The sequence below is a fragment of the Epinephelus fuscoguttatus genome, linkage group LG2, assembly GCF_011397635.1.
Source record: "Epinephelus fuscoguttatus linkage group LG2, E.fuscoguttatus.final_Chr_v1".
NCBI lineage: Eukaryota > Metazoa > Chordata > Actinopteri > Perciformes > Serranidae > Epinephelus > Epinephelus fuscoguttatus.
The window spans coordinates 38,725,953-38,744,850 of NC_064753.1; the positions used below are offsets into that span (position 1 = coordinate 38,725,953).

At 42.2% G+C, this 18,898-nt stretch overlaps 1 protein-coding gene across 1 annotated transcript in view; it reads left to right on the forward strand.

Annotated features, from left to right (window-relative positions):
• Nucleotides 1-18,898, forward strand: part of uacab (uveal autoantigen with coiled-coil domains and ankyrin repeats b) — a 70,828-nt gene that overhangs the window by 29,609 nt on the left and 22,321 nt on the right. The window contains 2 exon segments of the mRNA XM_049593883.1: nt 10,980-11,110; nt 18,104-18,192. Of these exon segments, the coding sequence (XP_049449840.1) occupies nt 10,980-11,110; nt 18,104-18,192 (220 nt within the window).

Consider the following 18,898-nt stretch of genomic DNA (forward strand, 5'->3'; position numbering starts at 1 on the left):
TTAAATTGCAAAATCATTCACATAATATTATATACAATAAGTTCTCTAGACTGCATGTTCCGTAGTAGTTTGACCATTTAAATATTAACAGTGCAGACAGACAAGGGATTCATTGAACACTGAAGTTGACCATTGTCAACCTTTCCCCTGTCCTGGGATAAAATCGACCTTAGTGAATTGGACCTGTCATTTCTCTGTTCACCACCAGAGGGCGTGTCTGTCTGCCTGTCCCCCAACATCCAGTCCACACTCTGCCCAGCAAGAGTGGTCCTCTGTTTAGCAGCCACCCAGATATGCAGCGAGTGCCTCGTGTACATACCAAAAACAGAGGACACCTGGCCTGAACCATCAGTGGGGTGCCTGGCCTGATCTAAGAGGGGCTTTCACTCTGAAGCATCAATTTACCTGTCCCGTAACGACAGATTGACAGCGAGCAAGCTATATCTTGTCAATTTCTCACCTCTCCCCTTGTTCTTTTACATATTTGTTCACCTCACATATTCTCTCTCCTCCTCCACCCTTTCTGTCTCTGCCCCTGATGGGGTTTCATTTACACTCTACATGCCCAGACAGTTGCACAGTTCACTACTTCATGCTCAGGTCTATCGTCACAGATTAGATGGGGGGTGTATAGTGGTGCATGGGGGTGTAAAAGAGCTACTGCTAACAGCAGTCCCAGAAAAAACATGCTCATTGTTAGACGGTGGTAGTGGTAAGGGGAGAGAGTAAATATTGTCCTTAAAAATTCTCTGTTTGCCACTAAACTAATAATACCTGTCATCCACTACTCAGAAATTAATGAAAGAATGACTGGCTTAAAATTGAAATATGTTTTTTAAAGGCAGCCATGAAGAGGATACGTTTCTTCCTTGATGGATAACTGCTCTGACTAGCATCGTTTGCGCCTGTATTGTTTATTTAATGTCCATCATAAGGCAACAGCTGTGGCTGACGTAATTTCTAGAGATTTCTGTGGCACAGTTTCTGGTATTTGATCTTGCTCTTAAAGTTGTCATTAACACTAACGCAGCTCGAGTTTTGGCTTTTCACTGCCAGGGTATATTGCACCAATAAATCAGCTTGTCACTAAGATATTCACACAGCATGCAGCTATTTTAATGTCCCAAACAGGTATCTCCGGGGATAAATGATAAAAATATAAACAGTACAGTTTGTGCCTCTGATGCGAGCTGTCAGAGCGTCTAAATGTCTCTCCAGTAGTTTGTTTAAACTTGTTTCAGTTAATTGGTGTGTGCTTTATGGGGTTGCTTATTTCATGCCAATTATCAGATAAACCGGACAGTACAGCCTAAGTTAACAAAGTTATTCAGATAAAAATGTTAATTAGTGCAAATTTGGTGCAAACAGTCATGCCCCACTCTGGATAATATAGCACCACCATCACATTAAAACTTTTATTTGTCCAATACTTTGGCTTATGACCAAATTAAACAGCTACACAACTAATGACATTCCCATCAGCCTCGGGTGTACTTTGCTTTTGATGCTAAATAGCAAATGCTAGCATGCTAACACACTAACTTACCAGTAGTTGGTAAAGCATGTTAGCGTGCTGAGGTTAGCATTTAGCTTAAGGACCATTATGCCTAGGTATGGCCTTACAGAGCGTCACTGCTGATCGTTAGTTTTGTCTTAACAGGAAATAGTATTATTTTTATAGCCTCTATCACTGCCTCACACTGTGAACACAAGTTATCTGTTACAGCGGCTAACAGATTTACTCATACACTGAAAGTGCTCTGGCTGATGTTGTCATTTTTTAGTATGTGGATAAAAATGGTAAAATATAAATTAAATTAATAATAGCAGGCTTTGCCCTTTGTGGTGCAGAGAATCAAATTTGAGCAATTTCATGTGAATAATGTGTTTCTGTGTCACCAAATCAGTCAGAGTATTAAAGAACAGGTTGAGATTATTCAAGTCTGACCTAATACAAAAATTGAACGCCGTTTTATGAAAGCATCAGAGAATGTGGAGGTAATTCATCAATGTATTTGAAATCAAAATGGGAAAACGAATTGAATGTGAACATTTCAACAGAAGTTTGGTATGATATGTGTGAATCTCTACATTCTTCCACAAGCTCTCAGCAGCTCAGGGTGTTTAACTGGAAGAATTTAGTGCGTTTTTTTTATCACACCTAAGATCAGCAGTAAAACCTCTTCAGTGTACCAGCCCTGTTGCAGACAATGTGGTTGTAAAGAAGCGTACTACACACACATTTTTTGGAGTTGTGAAAAACTGAAGTCATTTTGGGAAGATGTACATTCTGTCTTGGTTGAAGTGCTTGGTTATAATATCCTGCTGTCATGCACTGTTTTGTATGTGGGTCATGTTTTGCCAGTTACACTTAAGAAGGATCAATACTTGGTTAAGGCTCTCCTTACAGCGGCAAGAAAAACTATAACTAGGAGCTGGTTTAAACCTGATCCACCTAAGTGGGAACAATGGTTTGGTCTGATACAGGAAATAAGGACTATGGAAAGACCGACTTTTATGTTAAGATTAAGGGAAGATTTGTTTGCAAAGAAATGGCAGAAATGGTCACTTTATCAGAAGACAATCTAAGGACATTGGTCCTCAAGTTGTGGTCGCACCGAATTGTAAAGCAGGTCCTGTAAATGTTTATCTTTTCTGTCACAATTTGTTTTTCCGACAGGCTTTGTTTCTTTATTGGTTTGTTGTTTCTTTTATATTACTATTGTTAAAAAGATCTGTATACCTGTCATTTTGATATTGGCAATGTACAGCAGTTGACCTGCTTGAAATTTATTGCTTACAAAAATAAAGTTATATATATATTTAAAAAAAAATGAATGCCATGTTCATACAAGACATGGAAGTGCCCTGATCTGTAAATTGTCGCATCGCTACCTGTGAGCAGTCGCCTGCACATTTCTCTTTGCCGGTCAGTAAGAGACTCTGAACCCCCTTTTCCCCCTAATCACATGTAGAACTTTGTCTGGGATGCATATTTTATCATTTATCGTAATCAGATCATTTTTATCATATCTAATGTATCCTTTATATCACTCAGACTAGATTATCAGTGTGTTTTCTAGCCAGGTTTGCTTGTGGTTCATGTTAAAAATAGACCAGACACCGAAGTTATCGCTGCAGATTGCAGGCTGGCCACAGAGCTCTGGGCTGCGGTGCATCCTGTCTGAACAGACCAATTGGTTAACACGGGCGCAAATGCACAGTGAAGGAGTTATTGCTTGCTGTAATGATTCCTGATGTCCATAATGGCCATGAAATCATCTCTTCAGACACAAAATCCTCCGTCTGGGTTCTGTGCAAAAATACTTTTTCTTGAGGTTCTCTGATGGGTCAACAATCTAAGTCAATTTAAGTTTGTATTTTCAAAAGTTAGCGTCTTTTTAGTATGAAAGTCATTACTTTTTCCACTCTGTTTCTTTGCTGACCTGCTGTGGAGAGACTTTTCTACTAAATTTGGGAGATAACCATTGCTTTTAAATTTTTGTAAAGCAATTTTTCTTTTAAAAGATATTTCTTCGGACATTTTTGCCTTTAATTGATAGGATAGTGAAGTGTGAAAGGGGGAGAGAGAGAGAGAGTGGGAGAGACATGCAGCAAAGGGCCACAGGCTGGAGGCAAACCCGGGCCGCTGCGGCAACAGCCTTGTACATGGGGCGCCTGCTCTACCACTAAGCCACCAACACCCCTTAAAGCAATTTTACACAGAACTAAGACTGTGGATTTTTTCCTCCTCTTTACCATTGGAATAACACATAGCAAGGAAGGGATCACAGAATGATCAGTACGAACAAGAGAAGTGAGTTCAGCCACCAAGAACTCTTGTATTGAGACAGAGTTATGAAAAATCTGAACTTGTCCTCCTTGAAAATTTCCCATATTGTTCTTGTCATACTCTTTTGGTATCTTTTTATCCCTAATTAAAAGTAGTAAAAAAAAAAAAAGTACTGTGAAAGTTCCACACTTTTATATACCTATCCACTTCACACATGAAAGGTCAAAGGTTTACATTTCATGTTATTACGTCTCTTCACAGATGTCTCCCCAGATCATCCCTGTAGTCATAATCTTATGAAACCACATCAGTAACAGCAGTTTGGCATCGGACACCACTATCACTTGACATATTGGCGTACAGCTTTATGTTTTGGTCCTGGCTTCGGTGTGTTATCAGATGACCAGACAGATATTTCCTGCCGGTGATTTCATCTATGAGGACATTAGAGACCCTTTCGTCTGGCCAGGGGCTGAGAGAGGCAGGAAATTGAGGTGTTGGAAAGAGTTACAGTATGTAGACAGAGATGGAAAACCTGAACTGAAGATGACAACAGTCTCTAAATGACACCCAGAATAATCTGTGTGGACAGGTAGGGGCCTGAACTGGCTCATCCAGGGTCAGGTGATGTTTCGTCCCCAAGGTTGCTGTGTTAAAATAGAAACTTTAGGGAATGTGTTTGTTTCAGTTGCACGCAAGGGTTGAATACCATGCAATGCAATCAGGAGAAGCTGCTGGCCCAATCCAGTTTGTGACCTTTTTGCTTTTGATCAGTTTGACTGGTCAGTGATCAGCTTTTGTTTTGTAGCCACATTAGTGGTGTGGCTGTATGGATGCCAAGGCAAGTTTGAAAGGCTGAAATATCTCAACAGTTTGAACATTTCATGGTGATGGATTTCCATGAACTTTAGACTGGATATTTTTGGTTCCCTCACAAAGGGATGACATTTTTTTGTCCTTGTGCCAGCAACAGTGTTTTGTCTTTTGGTTGTCCTTCCGTTCATATACACTGCTCAAAAAAATAAAGGGAACACTTAAACAACACAATGTAACTCCAAGTCAATCACACTTCTGTGAAATCAAACTGTCCACTTAAGAAGCAACACTGATTGACAATCAATTTCACATGCTGTTGTGCAAATGGAATAGACAACAGGTGGAAATTATAGGCAATTAGCAAGACACCCCCAATAAAGGAGTGGTTCTGCAGGTGGTGACCACAGACCACTTCTCAGTTCCTATGCTTTCTGGCTGATGTTTTGGTCACTTTTGAATGCTGGCGGTGCTTTCACTCTAGTGGTAGCATGAGACGGAGTCTACAACCCACACAAGTGGCTCAGGTAGTGCAGCTCATCCAGGATGGCACATCAATGCGAGCTGTGGCAAGAAGGTTTGCTGTGTCTGTCAGCATAGTGTCCAGAGCATGGAGGCGCTACCAGGAGACAGGCCAGTTCATCAGGAGACGTGGAGGAGGCCGTAGGAGGGCAACAACCCAGCAGCAGGACCGCTACCCCCGCCTTTGTGCAAGGAGGAACAGGAGGAGCACTGCCAGAGCCCTGCAAAATGACCTCCAGCAGGCCACAAATGTGCATGTCTCTGCTCAAACGGTCAGAAACAGACTCCATGAGGGTGGTATGAGGGCCCGACGTCCACAGGTGGGGGTTGTGCTTACAGCCCAACACCGTGCAGGACGTTTGGCATTTGCCAGAGAACACCAAGATTGGCAAATTCGCCACTGGCGCCCTGTGCTCTTCACAGATGAAAGCAGGTTCACACTAAGCACATGTGACAGACGGGACAGAGTCTGGAGACGCCGCGGAGAATGTTCTGCTGCCCGCAACATCCTCCAGCATGACCAGTTTGGCAGTGGGTCAGTAATGGTGTGGGGTGGCATTTCTTTGGGGGGCCGCACGGCCCTCCATGTGCTCGCCAGAGGTAGCCTGACTGTCATTAGGTACCGAGATGAGATCCTCAGACCCATTGTGAGACCATATGCTGGTGCGGTTGGCCCTGGGTTCCTCCTAATGCAAGACAATGCTAGACCTCATGTGGCTGGAGTGTCAGCAGTTCCTGCAAGACGAAGGCATTGATGCTATGGACTGGCCCGCCCGTTCCCCAGACCTGAATCCAATTGAGCACATCTGGGACATCATGTCTTGCTCCATCCACCAATGCCACGTTGCACCACAGACTGTCCAGGAGTTGGCGGATGCTTTAGTCCAGGTCTGGGAGGAGATCCCTCAGGAGACCATCCACCACCTCATCAGGAGCATGCCCAGGCATTGTAGGGAGGTCATACAGGCACATGGAGGCCACACACACTACTGAGCCTCATTTTGACTTGTTTTAAGGACATTACATCAAAGTTGGATCAGCCTGTAGTGTGTTTTTCCACTTTAATTTTGAGTGTGACTCCAAATCCAGACCTCCATGGGTTAATAAATTTGATTTCCATTGATAATTTTTGTGTGATTTTGTTGTCAGCACATTCAACTATGTAAAGAACAAAGTATTTAATAAGAATTTTTCATTCATTCATTCAGATCTGGGATGTGTTATTTTAGTGTTCCCTTTATTTTTTTGAGCAGTGTACATCTGTCCATCCAGTTCTTGTGAACGTCACATCTTAGGAACACATTGAAGGAATATCCTCAAATTTGGCACAAATATCCTCTTAGACTTAGGAATGAACTGATTTTGGTGGTCAAAGGTCACTGTGACCTCCCCAGACACATTTTTGGCCACAATTGAAGAATTTATATGCTAATTGTGACAGAATTTCACACAAATATTCAATAACATAAGTGATAAAGACATTTTACATCCAAAAGGTCAAAGCTTACCTTCACTGTGACATCAAAATGTTCTCTAAAAGCACTTTTCTGGCCATTATTCAACGTCATAATAACTCGGGAACAAAAGGGGAGACATTTGGTCAGACACTGAATTGGTGGCACTAATCTTTGGTGCTCTCCTTGACCCTGTGCTGATCGTATTGATCCTTTGTGCTGCTGGATTGAAGAGTTTGAAGCATTGTCCGCTGTCTTGACTGCAAACTAGTCTGGACAGAAATGGATGTAAACTACAGCTTGACTGGTTGGTGGAGGCATGCGATCGCAAGGCGGTAATTCTATTTTTGGTTTTCAGAGAAAAATCTCTAATTATTGGATAGATTGCTGTTAGGGCCTGGTGATATGTCCTGAAAATTATATCATGATATTTTCCAACTATATCTCGATACACAATACATATCAATATTTTTAAATCTCCTTGAAAACATTTAATTAACGCTAGGACTTGGAGACAAAGTCGAACATTAGAGTATTTTTGACCAAATACATTCTCTATTGCAACAAAGTTGTAGGGATGACTATTGTAGTTGTAGATGAATCATTAATAATGTGGATATAACAACAAAGTGTGTTAAGGCGTGCGTTTAAACAAATAGAAAAGTCTGGTAAGTCGATAAATTGACATCACTTTACTGTAATGCAGCCTTTAAAATGTGGGGAAAAATACCATTTTCGCCCTATCACAATACAACGGTAACCAAAATCGAAGATGATATGTAATCTTATATCTAGATAACGATATAACATCATCATTTTGCCCAGCCCTAATTTCTGTGAAATTTGAGAAATACATTTGTGTGCTGCTCAGTTAGGATTTTAATATCTTGGTTATTGCTTAACTTTATATCTAGCACCATCATCACTTTGGTTTATGACTAAATACTTCAAAATCTACAACATTCCCATTAGCCTCAGCTGTACCTTGTGTTAAATGCAAATTAAAAATATTAGCATGATAACATCCAAACCATGATGTTGTCCATTGTAAATATTTACTGTTCATGCACTGACTACTGCACAAGGCGCAAGAGAAAGGAGAGAAAGATTTCATTGCATATTTTAGTTGTCTCTCTCGACTAACTGTTGGCTGCTTGTTGCATCTGCCCTCGAGAGTTCTTTGTACTGCTCTGTTGATTGAACGGAAACTAACAAGAAACAAGAACTTTTTGTGGTTTTTTACCTTGCGCCGTACAGTCCGACAGCATTCATGTCTGGGTTCCACTGCCACCTGGTGGAGATCCCTGTGCACTACCAAGCGGTGAAACTCACCAGCTGCTATAACAAAACAAAAAAAGATCGGTATTGACCGTCTACAGGCCGATATGGCTCATAGACAATCAGCATTCTGTGTCTGCACCCAAAAAAAAGGAGATTGCGGCATTCCAAGTAAAGTTACGAAAATTAAATATTTGGTGAAATTTTGAATTAAAAAAACTCATAATGTGTGTAATATAAAGTAAACTATCCTCATGTTTTTTTCTCAATGTCTTTTAGCTCTACACACACCTTAGATTAAATGTTGCTGAGCTCAGTCCTTTGAAATAAACTTCACACATATTCCTGTGCTTGAATGTGTTGTCATCATTCCAGCGTATGAAAGCAAATCAGGGAGATACATTGACATCATATTGACGTCATGAAATGAAACTAGATATCCTTGTGTCCTCATCATCATCCTTTCCAGTCTTCAAGGCTGCGCGACCATAAAGTGATTCAAGCTTAGATCATCAAAGAAAATGTGCATCATATCAGTGACCATAACTCCCCCACACAGTTTAGACCAAATATTTTACGAAGACAACAATAGTTAATATTACTTTAAAATATCAATTTATACTTAAAAACCTATAATGATTTTTGTTTGTGTCAGTGAGTGAGTCGCTACTGCAGTGGCAACTCTGGCTTGCTAACAGCCCTATCGTTAACTAGTACATTAACAGATTCCCTAACAAATACACACACGGCACACACCAGCACACCCATGTGAGACATTTACGTGACCGGTGTCCAGTATGCTGTGTGGCTAGGTGCCATTTTGGCGCCTTTGTCTCTATGCTAGGGTGAGCAGCTTTCGTAAGTTGACACCTACTTCTTCATATGACATGTCATGCGGAGGAGGTCTTTTTGCATGTTTGTGGATATCAGTGCTGCTCTGTTAACGCCAGTCTGGCAGCAGAAAGTAACATGAGGCCACAAGGAGCTGATGCAGTGTGTAAATTAAACGGGTCCTCGGGTTGCTGCACTTTTTTTTTTTTCTCCCTTAGATGGTTTAACTAGTAAAAGTGAAAGTGTTATTGTGCATTGTTTACTATGTGTGGTTGTAGTTTTTGGTGGGGCTGCAGTCTCAGACAGCTGGTTGTAAAAAGACTGACATCTAACCTTGCTACCGTGCAGCCAGGATCAGGGGGCTTTGGAGCCACACCACCCTCTTTAGATGGATGGGTTAACAGCAGCTCTTGGCCCAGTAGTGTCCTGTGAGGGTCAGTGCCAAGACCACTTCAAATGTGCAAACCATAATCCCCCTCTGACATTAATATTTTCAGATGGAGGCAAGCAGGGAGCATGGTGGGGGGTGGCAATGTAAGCAAGGTCTTTCTGGCTGGCCTTGTTTCATGCTGGCAGTGGTGATAGACACTAAAGCCATTACTCATGGTGCAGGCATGTCCAGAATGTATTCTTAGCCCCTGTCTTCCTATCAGTCACTACAGAAAGGTTGGAGGGTCAAAAAATAAAGAGGTAACCAGTCTACAGGGCTGTCTGCACCACTGATGTTTACCAGGGAGGGGGTGATATTTTAAACCTGGGAGAGCTCACATATTTACCCCACTGAGTCTGACTGACTTGCCATTTGGTGCGGTGAAGACGCTGAAGACCACTGACAGAAGAGAGAGGAGGCAAAGAGAAGCTCTGTAGCTACTGTTTGTACAGCAAGTAGCTCGCAGCTTTTACACATAGAAAACAAACCAGAGAAGAAGAGGAAGAGGATCAAAACAGAAGAAGACTGAGGTGAACTGAAGGTTTGAGGATAAAGGCGAGAATAGAGGGGGAACCACTCGGGGGAGGCGAGAGGTAGCCAGGCTGAGCTGACTTCCCCCCCAGAGGAGGAGTTGCAGTTGCCGGCCAGGGCAGGTCCCAGGGCTGGCAGGGCTGGCCCTACTGCTTCTCCACCTCCATTCCTTCCTCCTCTTACTCCTCCTTCTCCTCCCTTTTACCATCAACCAAGCTGCTGTGCAGTGATGAACTTACAGGCAGAGCCCGTGAGCAACACAGGAATGCTTAGAAAATCCTGCCAAATGAACTTCTCTGCCTCAAGTGAGGGAAACTCCAGAGGTTGAGCCTTCCACAAGAGGATCTCCCTTGCAGTATAGACTGTCACCCCTCTGTCCTCTCATCCGTTTTTTGTTGCACTCACTGGTTGAGTGCACTGAGAGACTGAGGGCGTTTTTTATATACTTTTTTTTCTCAGTTTTTGCTTTTGTAAACCGGAACCGTGGCAACCTTTTCAGTAGCACGGTGCAAGGACCAGCTCCACTCACCCAAGATGAGCCGCTGGCTGAAATGCACCTCCATGCACTTTGTAGGTATTCACTGGTAGTGATTCAGTTTGTCACCATTAGCTGTTTTTGTGGTTGCTGTTTGTTCTGTTCTTATGCTTTGTCTGCAAATTGAATTTCCTGAAAGATGTGCTTTAAAATAGTGGTAATGCACTGAAGGAGTTCTTCTTGAGGCGGATTGGGACAGTTACTGTTGGCGGATCAATTTAGTGACTCATTCATCGCTTCGCGTCCACTGGATATCGTACATGTCACAGTGATGTATGTGTGCTATAATTATTTTTGATTGTTGAGTTTAAGTGCATTGCTGCTGTGAATGTACAAATTGCTTGTGTTTGGATCTCCGTGAAGGTTATAATTTATGCTTGTGTGTTCTCTGTTCATTTATTATCTCAGTATAAAGCACCACTCTTCACTGTGCTTCCCAGAAGCCTTAAAACTACTCTGTTCCCATGCTTTGCAGCCATCACTCATGGGGGGTGGGAGATTTAGTGAAAGTGCAGCACATTCTTGGCACATTCTGCATTTACTTGAGTCTATTATTGTACCACAAAAGAACAAATTACATGACCAATATTTCTGTCGTTGTTTTTGTGTCAGAAATGAGTTTGTGCTTCACATGCTTATGTCACTGCTGCATTAATTAGTCAACTTAAAGAACTGGAAACCAAATTATAGGCATAACTCTCTACTTTTAAACTAAGTAGGTAAAATACTTAATGATTTGGTTTGTGAAATACATAACATACTGTATGTCTGACTCATTCTCATCTTTGTCAGAACACAGACTGGAACAAGTATGATGATCGGCTGATGAAGGCGGTGGAACGCAGCGAGGTGGACAAGGTCGCTGCTGTTCTCAGCAAGAAGGGCATCATCCCCACCAAGCTTGATGTGGAAGGACGCTCAGCGTGAGTAAACACACACACACACACACACACACACACACACACATCCACGTTCAGTGTGTTGACATATGAATGTTTTTTTCTCGGTTGTTACTATCTGCTGTGCCTCTGGAATATTTCCAGATCTAAAAATGCTGAGCGTCACAAATTCCAAACATTGTTGTGGTCTCCCCTCCACACACTCTGACATGTTTCCCAGATAAAGCATTTATAGATGGGAATTCCTTCACAATTAGGTCTTACTCAGAAATAGTTTACCTCTAGCCTCCAAGTCTCCCTCCATGACCCTAAAAAAAACCCAAAAAACAATCCCGCCCCCTCCAAAATTTCCCGTGGCCATGGTGTTCCCTCTGCAGATATCAGCCTTAAACTTTCACCCAGCTGCCCTGCATATGAGAAGCATTGCAGTCGCATATTATCATGTGTCCATTTTTATATCCAGAAATTTCTCTTTTCGTGTCCATCTGACTGGAGGTCAGTGTGGGAGTCGCTATAAAGAATGTTTGCGGCCACTGAAGGCTTGACCACGCTGGCTGGAGGCTGTTTGTGTAGTTCACACAGGAAATGACTCCCTGCAAAGTCAGATCAGAACCACTGTGCTGCCTGTAACACTGAGTAATGCATTTAGGCCCAGCTGCAGGCTATTATCTGGATAGGTTGACATCTTGAAGGACTGTGTTTTAGATGGTAGCTTTTTTCGGTGGGAGCCTCAGGATTTGGGTTGTTTGTGCTTTGCAAAGAGCTGTATTTACTCCCTTCACAAGGTTTAATTAGAAGAGCAGACTATAAGCCAGGATGAAATGGAAGGTGCAGGAGAAAAGTAGGTCAACCTAACTGAACTATGTTCAAGGAATTCTCAGATGTTGCATCCCGATCGAACAAGACCTCAGATATTTCAGGTGTCACATACAGAGCTTTGTTTGGTCCTATTAAGGATCATAATGGCACAACCTTGGAAACAATGCATTGGGCTGTTTAAAAAAGCCTTGTTTCTTTGCTAAATGTAACCAGATTCCAACAGCAGCATTTTGGGAGGCCTGACGCCCTCGCTTTAATCCCAGATAAATGAAGAGGTCTCTGGTCTCTGGCCTGTGCTTCAAGTTTATTTTGATAAAGGCTTTGTTAAATCATAAAACTATGGAGCACCAGATCCCAGAAGCAAAGGTGCGGAGTATTTTCAGCAGTGTGTGAAATTCTCTTGTGGCTCCGTCGCACAGACCAACGATTATGTACATGACTGCGTGTAAATAAACACGCTTTATACAATTATACGCACAACCTGATAAATGCCTGCTCTCATAATAAGGTGCTAGAATTTGTCAGAACTAAATCCAGTGACTGTAGGAGTTGTTGCGCAGAAACACTGGCATGCTCATTATTTAGTGTTCCCCCTGCAGGGCGGGCAGACCTCAACTAGTTACCCATAAAATCAACACATTGAGCATTTATGGAAAGAGGTCATGCTTTTGCCAAGTCTGCCCAAAACAAAAGTGAACCACAACTGCAACTCAGCAAGTCTGCTTATAGTTCAGTGGGCCACACACAGACCAACACGTGTCTCCGGCCTTCTGGCCTCTGCATAAGCCAACACAGGAATGTCAGATGACGATGCCTTGTAATCATGGTCCTCTGTGGGGAAACTAATTACAAAGTGTTACCCCTGATATATAATTCGGTGTGTCCTGGATTAGCCTCACTGTGTTCAGCTAATTAATTCAGTTCTAACCGTCCTGTCGTGGCTTCCAGCTGGGTAAACAGTTTACATCTCTGCAAAGGCATTAGCTGTATCCCACTGAGGTAAACCCACCCCACCACACCTGCTCATTGTAGTGCGGTGCTGATAGCTCACTGACAAGGGCTTAGCAGCAAAAGAAGTTCACATGACAGCACGCCACTCGAGATAGTCCCTTGCCAGGCCCTGCAGCATGAAACTGGCTCTGAATAAAGATACTGCTGCGTGCCCGTTGTTTGTCAGGAATAGCGGAAATGAGTTTTGTGCTCAAGTGTCTTTTTAAGAAAAAGACGAGCAAACTGTGAGTTTCACAGTTGGATCTGCGTGATGTTGAGCCTGATCTTATAATGGATTGAGAGCAGAATTTTAAGTTAACTGCAACTAATGTATTCACATGCTGTGGTTTAGAAAAACAAGACAAAAGATCAGCAAACATGGACTTAATGAAAAGGATTATGGGGATTAATATGTTTTCATCAGAGCTAACTTAATGAGTTATGGCCACTAGGGGACAGAAGAGCTTTAAAACAGGATGTTGCTAGGTACGCGTCTTGTGTCTTGGACGCATTAAAATCCATAAGGATGCAGTTAACTTATTTTTAACACGTCCTATTCGTTCCCTCGGTGAGGCTACATTGCTAACGACAAATCCATGATGAAACCTTGCTGTCAAAGAAAAAAAAGCCACCATAACATTATCGAATGCATGTAAAACAGGTTACTCCAATCTCCCCTCAATGGACTTCAGTCCTGATCTATATGATGATATGTGATGTAGCTGTAGCTAATGTTGGCCTAGCTGCTGGAAACAGATGTCCCAGTGACGAACACCGCTGTAGCTTAGACTTCGAACAGGGGAGTGTTACTATGACGGTTCATCACTTCTGTGTTAACTTTGTTGGAAGCACGTATAATTATAGTCCTGCTGTCTGAAAATCAGCTCCTGGCCTCCGTTAACTGAGCTGTTGCTTTTGTTTAGCATGTTGGTTTAGCATTAGCATGAGTCTCAGATTGCTATATCGCACAGCCACCAAACAACTCTGTGTAAGTTTCACAACCGTATGCTTCAGAGTTTATCTTCACAACTGCCTCAGTGAGCAGAGCGAGGCACGCTGACACTTTTTTCCAGACTGGAGTGCAGGGAGATGGATTTGTTTTACAGTTTATGTGGCTCTTTCGGGTGGATACCAAGCACTCGTGTAACTCAATCTCATAAATATGTAAGGGCTCCACCTAGTGGCGCATTCCGCATCTTACAGCAAATCTACACAACATTTTCTGACAGTTTAAATTACACGTCCCATTGTCTTCTTATTAATTTTTAACGGCAATCAATCGATAATCACAGATATCCCCAAATCTAAATTAGTAAACTTTGTGAGAGACTAGAAGGAGAAGCATCAACATTAAACTCAAGTTTAACAAGACAATTAGTCAAAAATAAATCGTTTGGGATAACCATTCAAATGTCCACCTGTGGATTGCGGTGTACTCACTACATTGAAAACCTGTCAACATCACGGCAATATTAAACATTCAGTATGTCTACAATCCTGGCAACCAGATAAATGTAAGTCCATTATTCTCTCTGGTATTAGCAGTGGTTTGTTTTCCACCAACTCCTGTGAAATACATACATGTCTTTAGCTCCCTACAGGTCAAGCTTTCTTCACCAATTAGTCGCTGACATTTATCTGCTGTTTGGTGTTGACGTAGCAACACACAGTAGGCTAATCAAAGGTTATTTTTGAAAGCAGTACCGCAGAATTGAGCGATAAGTCAGTATGGGTTCATCGTGAGTGACCGCTTTTGTAATACACATAGTCACAGAATTAGTGCAGCTTTAAAAGTTAGTCCAGCCACTAAGCAGGGAGGTCACTTTTCTGTTATGATATCATGAATCTCCAAGCTTCTCACTGGCATGTAAATGCATCAGAAGACTTGCAGACTAAATGTGCAGCTATGATTGAGAAAATATGTACATATACATTTCAAGTTGTAGATAGTGATAAAAAAAAAGATGCTGATAGTGTAGTACATAGCTAACACATTTAATAAATACTTGTCAGGAAGGAATTATTTGAAGTTACGGTTGTATTTTGACATACACTGTCTATGTCTCAGCTACCAGCGTATACTCTCTGGTTTACTCTTCCCTGTCCACTCACTAAAAATAGCAGCCATATCCTGTAGACTGTCAACCTGAAAGCTGCCCAAGGAGCAGGTGTGGAGATGAAATGACATAGCTCAATGTGCCTGTACTCTTAAATCCAGACCCATTAGTCTCCTATAATTCACCTCTAACCATTTTACTGAAGTGTCCAGCTGAGTACAGCTCCTCAGAGTCAGTCCTTTGTGTTTGGTCAGTGTCTGACACGCTGCTATTTGGTTGGTTTCTTTGTTAGTCTAGTCCTGTTATTAACTTTCTATGGAGGACTATTATAGTTGATTTAAGTGTCCTCAAATCAAATCTGTCTGTGTTTGATTTCTTGGAAATAGTCATGATGTTGTGGCAAATACATCATTTTCAGTCTAAAACGTCTTGGTAGCTGTTAGAGCCACTTACTGCCGTGTTGGCATACTTTACCCAAATTCAAGTTTGCAATTATGTTCAATGTTTGTGACTCTATTCAGAAGCATTCCTCCAGTTACCTTCTGGAAAATGCCGTGGCTCATGAACTTGGCAAGTCACATTGCTTCTGTCCCCCTGACTTAGCTCTGGTCTGCTTCCTGTCTGCTGTTTGCCCCAGAGAGGTCAGGACCCTCCACTGCTCCCCAGAGAGCCAGCATCTCCTGGCCATCAACGCGGCTTTTAATACCCGCAGCAGTGTTGAGGTGACAGCCTAGCTGTCTCCTTGGCAGATACCTCGGGGTTAGTGTATAAACAGGTTCATGTGACTTGATGGGTGACAGACTGAGATTGGTTTACACACAAGTGCTTTGCAGACCTTCAGGGCTGGTGGCGGCGGCGGCAGTGCTGCTGTGGGTTAAATCAGAGAAGGGGAGCAGGAATGTTTCCAGTCAAAAGTGATGATTTAAGACATGTTGGCAAACAGTTGCAGTGGGAAACTGCATAACTGAGTGTGCAATGAACAGGGGAATATGGCAACTTTAAGGCAATTACACAAGAATAAAAGTTTGACAAATCAGTTGCATTTTAAGATTCATTTCGTAACTGTTCTGGGGCGTTAAATCGAACCACATGATCCTCATTAGCAGATGGAGTTCAAGCAGTTGTCATGAAAACAGATATTCAAATGTCCTTTTTTACATGAGCATTTTAAGGGCTTCTTGTCCTTGTTGATTTAAAAGTTGAGTTTCAAGTTCAAGAATACACCAGAAATACTTAGGAATAAAATAAATTGAGGTTGGTGACCTTGCTAATGACGTTTGTTACCATGTGCTACAGGCTGTTAAGTATCATCACGTTATGCAAACAAGACAGTGGACACAAAGGTAAAGCTCTCATGAATATAATCATTGTGTAATAGTGGCTTCACAGAAAAGTTGACTATCAAAACCACTAGTCTGCATTGTTGTAGACTAATCGTTCATCTGTGGTTTTATCATGGTGCAGTTATAAAACAGTGGCATTGCATCCACAGCTGATAGGCAGCTGGGGGATGCTGTGTATAGTTATTGTTAACAAATCATAGTTATGAGCTGAGATGGCCTTCTAACAACTGAAAGTTGATATAACTGGTTGTTGTTGAACATAGATTTGTACAATCATTTTCATTGCTATGCCATGTTAAATAAACAGAATTCAGGCTGTTTCGAGAAGGACACACTCCCACTACACCTAGTGGAAAGCAGTCGCTCCCTGTCAGTGCGCTGGTGCACCACTTAACATGTAACAGTGAGGGCCAAGAAAACTGTTAAAATGGAGTGTAATCTGTCAGCCAGCGGCAGCTACAGCAATTGTCAGCTGACATAAATAACGCTGGCCTACAGGACAAAAGCCATCGTAGCTTTCCTATAGGGTTGGGAACCGATACTGGTACAGATTCCTGCACCTGGAAGTTAGTACACTGACAGTTAATTGCCTACATGGGCAGTAATGTTCACAATAGGTTTTTATGTAAGCCTTGTTTGTGTTTGTATGGACCACATGCTCATGGAGATGTAGGATCCAGCATATCTGCCAGCTACAAAAACTGGTGTGCAGACTCCACCTACCCAGGGCAGCAAATATGACGGCTTGGTAATGGTGCGGACCCAGTATCTCCTGCTCAGACAAGCCTGCTGGGGGTTTAATCTAATCAGATCACTGCTCATGTGTAAACAGCCTCTTAGACTCAGCCGAGGACTCTGCTGTATCACTTAATCCCAGGGAGGTTGGGCCTACATGAGTTAACCTTTTACTGGTTGTATTTGAGAACGTTTTCATATGAATTGATAATTGTTATCAAGAGAAAAAAAGAAAGATATGTCTCCTGCAATTAATCAACTAGATGGCTACTTTTGGGGGCCGTCAGCGACTTTTTTGACAAGAATTGATTGCAACCATCTGAAACATCCCCCATGTGCATGTAGGAGAACTATGGTGTCTGATGCCAAAGAGCAGATGACCCTATCTAGAACCAGTGTTTGGTTTGTCCATTCTGGGCTACTGTAGAACAACATGGCGGACTCTGTGGAAGAGGGCCTGCGTCATATGTAGATATAGTGGCTCATGTAAGGTAATGAAAACACTACGATCCTTAGATCCAGGTGATTATAAACTAGTACACACATGATTATGAATACCATTTCTGCCAATATACCCCCTTAAATCTTACACACTGGACCTTTAACCTTTGATATCAACATGATTTTGTGTGACTTTAAATAGGGTGGTGCTTTCACTGACAAAAAAGAATGGAGGACACAAAAAGTAAAACATGACAACCTTGTGCAGCCTTTTCATTTGCTGGAAGTCTTTTTTTTAATCAATTTGATAGTGCTTATGTATACAGCAGTGAAGCTGATAGAGTCAGAAAACATTGTCTGTGTAGCTTTTGGTTGCCTTGGAGTCATGACAGACCCTGAGGTTTCTTGTTATTTGCTCCAAGAATGCTGATCTTGCTGATAGCAAGGAGCCAGGCGTCCGTTTGCAGTCCGTCTCTTGTCCTTAAGTTTCACCCTCACCCCCCTTCTCTTTACACCCTATCACTTTTTCACTTGCCCTCCTCTACTCCGCGCTGCCTGCTCTTTGCCGTCACTCTCCGTCTTATGCCCTGTCTGTTCTTAATTTTCCCTCAATCTCTCTTGTTGTTTTGCAGGTTTCATTTGGCTGCGACACGAGGACACCTCGACTGTCTCAATCTCATCCTAGGACACCATGTTGATATCACTGCAACTGATGCCACTGGTGAGTTCAGGTTGGATTCAAGTAATGCCCTGTAGCAGCGTGATCATACCCCTATTATATCAACGAGAGTGGATGTAATAGCAAAAACACTTTGCAGTATAACACACTGCAATCCAATGCCACAAAAATAAACCTAAAAATAAACCTCACTGTGCACCTTCAGAGTACTCAAAGTAGATGTGGTGTCATTTCCACATTACAAATCAAGGTGTGTTTTGGTTCTCATGCCAGACCACATGTCCTGTTTTTAGGAGGGAGAGGAGAATGTGTCAAGCAGAAAATTGGTCTTATTAGTGGTCTGTACAGCAGATTAACAGAGGCAAAGTGTTGCTCACTGCTGCCATCATAAATTGGGGTGTGATATTAGGCTGGATAATGAGCAAGAGACATGGACTGACCTCATCCCTGCCTTCAGAAGCAATGTACACAAAAGGTTTAGGCAGCAAGGCAAAGATGGAGGCAATGAAATACTCTTGTTGAAGCCATAAAGCAACGTTTTGGACTAATTTGGCTTGAAAAGAAAATGTTATTATACGATGTGTTTTCTGTAAAGTGTTGCACATTACCATATTTTAAATCTAACTTATTTTAGGGTGCAAATATTTGCAGGTTCTCCTCAAGCATGACCACATAACCAAGGACAGAAAAAAAATCCAAATATGTCAATTAAAGTGAAGCTCTTCAACATCAGCCAGCATAGAAAGAC